The sequence below is a fragment of the Coenobita brevimanus genome, chromosome 5 (assembly GCF_032717465.1).
Source record: "Coenobita brevimanus isolate Jiangsu-jjx chromosome 5, ASM3271746v2, whole genome shotgun sequence".
In the NCBI taxonomy this organism is placed as follows: Eukaryota; Metazoa; Arthropoda; class Malacostraca; order Decapoda; family Coenobitidae; genus Coenobita; species Coenobita brevimanus.
This window is the reverse complement of record NC_136958.1, coordinates 4,751,660-4,760,490: the sequence shown is the minus strand read 5'-3', so window position 1 is coordinate 4,760,490 and position 8,831 is coordinate 4,751,660. Positions and strand designations below refer to the sequence as shown.

Here is an 8,831-nt window from a genome sequence, read left to right as displayed (position 1 = left end):
CTGACCGCAAACAGCCCACATTCTGACCGCACCCTGACCGCAAACACCATCTCATTCTGACCGCAAACACCATCTCATTCTGACCGCAAACACCATCTCATTCTGACCGCAAACAACCCTCATTCTGACCTCAAACAGCCCACCTTCTGACCACATTCTGACCGCAAACAGCCCAACTTCTGACGATATTCTGACCGCAGACAACCCTCATTCTGACCGCAAACAGCCCACCTTCTGACCACATTCTGACCGCAAACAACCCTCATTCTGACCGCAAACGACCGTAAACAGGCTAATGGTCCACCCCTAGCCTGGCCACCTTGTCAATCGTCGTCATCTCTATGTGGCAGTATTCGGAGCTGAGTGCTGAGCGAGGCTGAATCTCCGAGGACGGTGTTTCCGGAACCCCCCCCGCCCCACCCCCCCTCCCCAGGCACCGACACACCCCTCCCCCACGCTTCAGGCAGGGGGAGGGGCGGCATGGGGGGCAGCAGGAGGGGGGACGGGGACAGAAACGCCGACACACTGCGCAGTCCAGACCGTAGTGGGTGAGGGTTTTGCGAAAAGCCTTCCTGAAGTCCCGATTGAAGTAGGCGTAGATGATGGGGTTGAGGGTGGAGTTGAAGTAGCCTGCGTGAGAGAGATAGAGAATTAGAGATAGAGAGTGAGGGAGGCTATGTGAGAGAGAGAGAGAGAGAGAGAATTAGAGATAGTGAGAGAGTGAGGGGGGGCTGTGTGAGAGGGAGAATTTGAGGTAGTGAGAGAATGAAAAGAGTGAGGTAGGCTGTGTGAAAGGAGGAAAAGAAGGGTTGAATATGTGAAGAGAGGAAGAAACAAACGCAGATGGAGAGAGAGAGAGAGAGAGAGAGGAATGATTGATTATTGGAAGAGTCGGACTATAGATGTCAAAAGATAATGATGGGGTTAAAGGTCTGGAGTTGAGAGAGAGAAAAAGAGAGAGAATGAAGGCCCGGGGATAGAACGTACTTTGTGGAGAGAAAAGTAGCTTAGGAGGAGATGAAGCCATTGTTGTTGTTATTGCGGTACTGTTGTTGTTTTCTTGGTTCGTATTTCAGTGTTATTGTTGCCTCTGAAATATAAGATGGAAGGAAGTCTTATCATTAGGTGGACAGAGGAAGGGTACGGAAAAACATGATTCTTTTTGCCTTTTTCCTTCTTTTTATTCGTGGTCGTTCTTGGTAATGATGTGGGGAAGAATTATTACGCACGTGAAGCGAGAGACGGTGATGAGATTTGTGTGTGTGTGTGTGTGTGTGTGTGTGTGTGTGTGTGTGTGTGTGTGTGTGTGTGAAAGAGAGCGAAGAGGGAAGGGATAAGAAGATTGAGAAGAAAGTGTACGAAAAAAAAAATGAAGTGAAAAAAAATGAAAGCGGCTGATGAGAAAACACAGAAATAGGTGGAGAGAGAGAGAGAGAGAGAGAGAGAGAGAGAGAGAGAGAGAGACTTATTAAGAAAAGAATTGAATGAAATAATGAAGTGGAGGAAAAAGTGCGTCTAAAGAAGGTAGGAAAAATTAAAATTAAGGTGGAAAATAAGTGATTGGAGAGAAGGAGGAAAAATGGGGTTGGAGAGAAGGAGGAAAAAATGTGGTTGGAGGGAAGGAAGAAAAAATGTGGTTGGAGGGAAGGAGGAAAATCAGGGGTTGGAGGGAAGGATGAAAATTGGAGGAAAGAGGAAAATTGGAGGAACCCTTGTTATTAAACTCTGTAGGGAACTTTAGAAGACAATCTACGTCCTCAGTGGTCCAGAACGAGAGAGAGAGAGAGAGAGAAAGAAAGAGAGAGAGAGAGAGAGAGAGAGAGAAAGAAAGAGAGAGAGAGAGAGAGAGAGAGAGAGAGAGAAAGAAAGAGAGAGAGAGAGAGAGAGAGAATCCTACCCTCAAACTTACCATCACCTCAAATTACCTGGTCTGTCCTTATATCCACCCATCTCACCCCCACCCACTCCCACCCCCTTCTCTCCATCCCCCCACATACTCACCTACCCTTCCCACCCATCCCCCAACCTCTCTACCACCACACACACACACACACATACCTTACACACTCACCTGTACCCCCTTCCCCTCTCACCTATCTATCCCTCATCCCTTTCCTCCCCCATCCACACACACACACACACACACACCTACCCCACAAACACACCCATCCCACACACTCACCCATCTCATACACCCCTATCACACACACACACACACACACACACACACACACACACACACACACACACATCCCATCCCATCCCATCCCATCCCATCCCACCCCACCTATCACAGCCACCCACCTGTTCAGAAGAGCGTACCCTCACCTCTTCTCCTCTCCCTCCCACCCACACACCCACCATCCCACACCTCCCCCACCCATCCCCACCCCATCCCACCCATCCCGGCACCCACCTATCCAGAAGAGCGTGGTTACAAGAGCATCAGGTACGGCGCAGGCATCCCCACAGAGAGCGGCCACGATGTACCAGGTGAAGAAGGGCAGCCAACAGAGCAGGAACACTGATACGATGATGCCCAGGGTCTTGGCAGCCTGTGGGGGGATAGGCGGGTTAGTGGATAGATGGATAGGTGGATAGGTAGATGGATAGGTAGGTAGATAGATGGATAGGTAGATGGATGGGTGGGGGAGTGGGTGGATAGATGGATGGACGGTCAAAACAGAGGGAACACTGGATACGATGATGCCCAGTGTATTGGCAGCCTGTGGGGGGATAGATGGGTTAGTGGATAGATGGATAGATGGGTGGGTGGATAGAGAGAGAGCCAGTACCGAAGGAGCACTGACATGATTATGCCCAGGGATGGTGGGTCTCTCTCTCTCTCTCTCTCTCTCTCGTATTCTGTGGATCCAAGTTTTTATTTTCTCTTGTTTTCTTTTTAGGAGTTGAAGGTGTGTGTGTGTGTGTGTGTGTGTGTGTGTGTGTGTGTGTGTGTGTGTGTGTGTGTGTGTGTGTGTGAGAGAGAGAGAGAGAGAGAGAGTGAGAGATAATTGACCCAGCTCTTGACAAGGTACAAGGCGAAGGCGTGCGTGAGGAAAGATAATACCAGTGAAGGAAGGATGAAGGAAATGAAGGAAAGAAGGAGGGATGGAAGGAAAGAAGACAGAAAAAAGGAAGGAAGGAAGGAAAGAAGACCGAAATAAAGGAAGGAGGGAATGGGTAAAGGATGTAAGGAAGGAGAGAGGGAATAATTGAAAAAAACATGAATGAAGGAAGGAAAGTGCTCAGGGAGGATGGGAAGGAAGGAAGTATGGATCGAAGGATGGGAGGGAGAGAAAGATAAAAGAAAGGAGGGAAGGGAAAGAAGGGAAGAAGAAAGGAAGCAGGAACAGAAGAATGAGTGAATGAATAAACGAGTGAATGAATAAATGAATGAAGGAAGCAAGGATTAATAAATTCTAAATCCAGCAGCGTCCCTTCTAATAATCCTAAATTGAATAAAATCCTTTGTCTGGAGCATCAGTGAATAACAAAAAAAAGTAAAAATAATGAAAATAATCCTAACAGTAAACCAATTATTTTTTTTAGTCTCCGTTGGTACTAATGTCAAACGTTCCTATGAAATTTCCTTCAGGCATTTCGGTCCTGTAACTTCTCCCTATTTTCCTGTACTGCTGATTGGAGCCTTCTGTCTTGCTGTTCTGTTTTTGATCATGTTTAAATAGTGATGATGTGTTTTTCTTCTTGTTTTTGCTGGATTGACGTAGAGAGGAGCGTCTCTCTCTCTCTCTCTCTCTCTCTCTCTCTCTCTCTCTCTCTCTCTCTCTCTCTCTCTCTCTCTCTCTCTCTCTCTCTCTCAATGCAAGACTGAAGGAACAAGCGAAATCTTTTTATAAACAAGAAATATTGTCCCCTGAGAAGACGCTGTTTCAAGGATGAGAGAGAGAGAGAGAGAGAGAGAGAGAGAGACTGGTAACAGAATACAGAAATAAATAAAGACAGTTAATAGAAGCAGAACATTATATTAAAAAGTAAAGTAATGGGAAAATAATGACAAAAGGGTGAAAAAATAAAGAAAAAAGAGAGAGAGAGAGAGAGAGAGAATTAATCAAGAAGGAATCAGAGACCACTAAGCACTGGCTCTATCTCAGTGTAATATCGTGAGAGAGAGAGAGAGAGAGAGAGAGAGAGAGAGAGAGAGAGGTGGATTTGCGTGTATCATAGAGGTGAGTGCTTGATTTAATTATAATGAGTGTTTGTGTGTGTGTGTGTGTGTGTGTGTGTGTGTGTGTGTGTGTGGGGTAGAGTGTATGGACTGGTAAGGTAAAACACACACACATACACACACGACCATTCCTCTCTCTCTCTCTCTCTCTCTCTCTCTCTCTCTCTCTCTCTCTCTCTCTCTCTCTCTCTCTCCACCAGTATTCACACTCTCTCTTTCCGCCTCACAACACCGAGCATTTTTTCACCATTTATTGTTATGTATATATTTTTGCTGTTGGGGTGAGAGAGAGAGAGAGAGAGAGAGAGAGAGAGAGAGAGAGAGAGGATTGAATGTTTGAAGTGTATATACAAAGTAGTGGTAGGAAGAGAGAGAGAGAGAGAGAGAGAGAGACGATTGAATGTTTGAAGTGTATATACAAAGTAGTGGTAGGAAGAGAGAGAGAGAGAGAGAGAGAGAGAGGTGGGATTTGAAGGGAATACCGTGATGTGAAAGATGAGAATGAAATTGATAAGACAGGGAGAGATAAGGAAGCGAATCTCTCTCTCTCTCTCTCTCTCTCTCTCTCTCTCTCTCTCTCTCTCTCTCTCTCTCTCTCTCTCTCTCTCTCTAAATTAACAAATGAGCCAATAATCCTGCTTTCAGTCTTCATTACTGTAATCCACGCAGCACCAACTTATACTCTCCCATACCATTTCATATCACCATTTTGACACTAATACCGACCGTCTTTTACGTAAGGGACAAATTCCACACAAATCTTAAAACACATCACACTGAATAAACTGAAAGAAAGGAAATCAGCAGCTGTTTCCCTCTGTCTGTATTTCCTACTTCCTACGACCTCCAGTCTTTTAAACGCAGTGTGTCCAGGCATCTCGAAATGAACGGATCTTGAATTTGGCTCTCTGTTATCTTGTTTTTATTTAGTTTTTTTTATTTATTTATTTATTTTTTTTTTGAGGGAGAAATCTTTGCCGGTGTCTGGCCTTTGGTTCTTTTTCCATGCATTAATAAAAAGTGGAAATCAATCTTTATTTTAACATTTCTTTTTTACATCTTTAGCATTATTTTATCTTTTTCAATTTAATAAAGGACAAAATATCGACTTTTAACTGAATTACGGTCGTGGTGTAGTGGCCTGGGAGTCTGGTATTACGGTCTGGTGTGGTGGTGTTAGGTGGGATGGTATTATGAAGTGGTATATTATTATGGCGTGGTATTATTAGGCAGTATTATGACGTGGTATATAATGAGGTGGTATTATGGCGTGGTATTATGATTTTTTTATGACGGTATATTTTGACGTGGTATGTAATGATGTGGTATTATGACGTGGTATATGTTGACGTGGTATTATGATTATTGCGACGGTATATTTTGACGTGGTATGTAATGATGTGGTATTATGACGTGGTATATAATGACGTGGTATTATGATTATTGCGACGGTGTAATTTGACGTGGTACCGTATATAATGATGTATTTTGACGTGGCATATTATGACGTGGTATATATTGACGTGGTATTATGAGAAAATTAGAAAGCGAGGATGTTAAACAAAACGATAAGAGTGTGAGCAAGGAAGTGTGTAAAATAGTAAAAAAGTGAGAAAGTAAGAAAGAAAGTGAGGATGTGAGAAAGTGAGAGTGTGAACAAGAGAAAATGTGAGAAAGTTTGCAAGTGAGGATGTGAGATAATAAGAAAGTGAACAAGTGAGAAAGTAAGAAAGTGAGGATGTGAGAAAGTGAGAGTGTGAACAAGAGGAAATGTGAGAAAGTTTGCAAGTGAGGATGTGAGATAATAAGAAAGTGAACAAGTGAGAAAGTAAGAAAGTGAGCAAATGAGAATGTGATAAAATGAGAAAGTGTAGAAGTGAGGATAGTGGTGTAAAATAATGAGGATAAAATACAAGAGGGAGAACGTGTGTGTGTGTGTGTTGAGGATGATACGAGAGGGAGAACGTGTATGTGTGTGTGTAATTCACCGGGTCGGTCAGGATCACTTGATGGTCGTGATCGTCAGCTTTTACCCTCCCGGAAAGGAGCTGAGAGTTCATATAGTCCGATCTAAGGGCAAGGCTGTAACCTTCACACACGCACACACCCATTCCCTTGCTCCAGGGGGGCAGTAACCACCCACTTCGTCAGTGAAACTTTTCGCAACCTGAGCGAGGCGCGAACTCCCGTCTACCAGATGGCAAGCGAGAACGTTACCACTGTACCAGCGAGCGGTGTATGAAGTGGTGTGTGTGTGTGTGTGTGTGTGTGTGTGTGTGTGTGTGTGTGGCTAAGGTGGCATAAAAGACGCGGGGATGAGAGGTAATATTCTGAGTATGTCAGTATGAGGGCTATAAGGTGACCAGTGGGGGTGATCAGGATGCGGGATTAGGTATAAGAGGTCACTGAACTCTGGAAACAGCCTCCCCTTTCCCTCCCTCACCTCTTCCCCCTCATCCTCCAACTCCCTCCCTCCCTTACCCCCTCACCCTCACCCTCTCACACCTCCATCACCCCCACCCCAATCGACCTCCCTCTCTTCTCCCTTCCTCATCTCATTCTCCCCTTCCCCCCCTCCTTATCCCTCCCTCTTCTCTCCGTTCTCCCTCCCTCACCCCCCTCACCCACCCATCTTACACCCCAACTTGTTACTTTGTGGTTTGTGAGTGTAAGTGTGTCCGTGTGTTCTCTGTGTGTTCTCCTATGTTCTCTGTTCTCTTCTTGTCTCCGTTCTCCTCTTCTCCCCTCTCTCTCTCTCTCTCTCTCTCTCTCTCTCTCTCTCTCTCTCTCTCTCTCTCACACACACACACACACACACACACACACACACACACACACACACACACACACACACACACACACACACACACACACACACACACACACACACACATTGAATGCGTAAATGGATGTTTCTCTGTATCGTGTGTGTGTGTGTGTGTGTGTGTGTGTGTGTGTGTGTGTGTGTGTGCGTGTGTGTGTGTGTGCTTAGTTTTCCATATAGTTCTGGTACATAAATTGGCCAGCAAGGGGAGGGGGGGGGAGAATGAGACGTGTTCAAAAGACGGTGATATATTTGTGTTACTCCAATTCTTCTTTTCTTTTTATGGTACTCATGTGATATACTCGTGTTATATGTCCTTATTATATTTTGTGTTATATTTCTGTGTTTAGTCTCGTGTTAAATAATCTTTTCACATATTTTCATGTTCGTGTTACAATGCCTTATTCGAGTCACCCATCCTCCCAGCAATCCGTTTTCTATGCACCGGGTACGTAGATGTTTTTAGGGGGGTGTCAGATATTTTCCCCCTGTTTCTTTTATTGTTTTTTTCACCGTTTCCCTCCCGTTGGATGGCCATTTTCCGCAGCGGGGTGAACCGGGAGAATTTCTTTTCTGTTGCCACCAAATTCGGGTTTGGCTGGCCGTTCCACTTTCGCTGGGGGAAACGATTTATGGTTACCTGTCGTTGAGAATTGTGTGTTTTCATTTTTTTCGCCAGCCCCCCCTACAAAACCATTTACTGTTGCTCTGCCGTTTTTTTTTTTTTTTTTTGGGGGGGGGGAATCTCGTCTGAAAACCGTTTACTTATGTTCTATCATTTTATTTATTTATTTATTTTTTTTGCAAGCCACATTACAAAAATATTTTCTGTTGCGTTACTGTTTCTTTTCTTTTCACGAAAATCTAAATAATCATATACTGTTACCATACTTTTTTTTTTCCCCCGCAAAGGAAGGTGACAAGTAGAAGAGGAGAAATTTTAGGCAGAGAAATATACCAAGCCTCTCTCGGCTTAGGAATATTAGCCAGCAGAGGAAGATGACAAGTAGATGAGGTGAAATATTAGGCAGAGAAACATACCACGCCTCCCTCAGCGTAGGAATATTAGCCAGTAGAGGAAGGTGACAAGTACAAGAGGTGAAATATTAGGCAGAGAAGCATACCACGCCTCCCTCAGCTTAGGAATATTAGCCAGCAGAGGAGGGTGACAAGTACAAGAGGTGAAATATTAGGCAGGGAAACACACCACGCCTTTCTCTCAGCGTAGGAATATTAGCCAACAGAGGAAAGTGACAAGTAGAAGAGGTGAAATATTAGGCCAGCTTTTGTCCCGAACTTGACGTGTTGTTATTGCTCTTTTTATTTATTTATTTATTTATCTGTATTAGTTATTTATTTATTTATTTATTTATTTGCCAATTTACCTGTTTATTTGTTTATCTTATGGATCTCAGCGTTATCGATACATTTTCCATTTTTCCACGTACTTTGGTGATAAACTTTTTTTGTGTATGTCTTTGGGACTGGAGACACACACACACACACACACACACACACACACACACACACACACACACACACACACACATTCCCGTCTCTCTCTCTCTCTCTCTCTCAAGTTTTTACACGTCAATTCTCCCTCACAGAATATTGAGTGAAGTGTGAGAGGAATAGTAAAGACTCTCTCTCTCTCTCTCTCTCTCTCTCTCTCTCTCTCACACACACACACACACACACACACACACACACACACACACACACACATTCTGGCTTCCCTACTACGATTTTCTTCCGCTTAAAAAGTGAAAAGGAAGAGGGGAAAGGAAGAAGATGTAGAAGAAGGGAAGAGAAGAGAAA

The 8,831-nt window shown here is 44.2% G+C and overlaps 1 protein-coding gene across 1 annotated transcript in view; it reads right to left on the bottom strand.

Annotated features, from left to right (window-relative positions):
- Nucleotides 1–292: 292 nt before the first annotated feature.
- The window catches only part of LOC145397521 (octopamine receptor beta-2R-like), a 141,732-nt gene continuing 133,193 nt past the window's right edge, over nt 293–8,831 (bottom strand). Inside the window, exons 6-7 of the mRNA XM_080270594.1 lie at nt 2,417–2,555; nt 293–630 (exon numbers count right to left, since the gene is read on the bottom strand). Coding sequence (XP_080126720.1) covers nt 293–630; nt 2,417–2,555 — 477 coding nt within the window. The remainder of the gene's footprint in view (nt 631–2,416; nt 2,556–8,831) is intronic.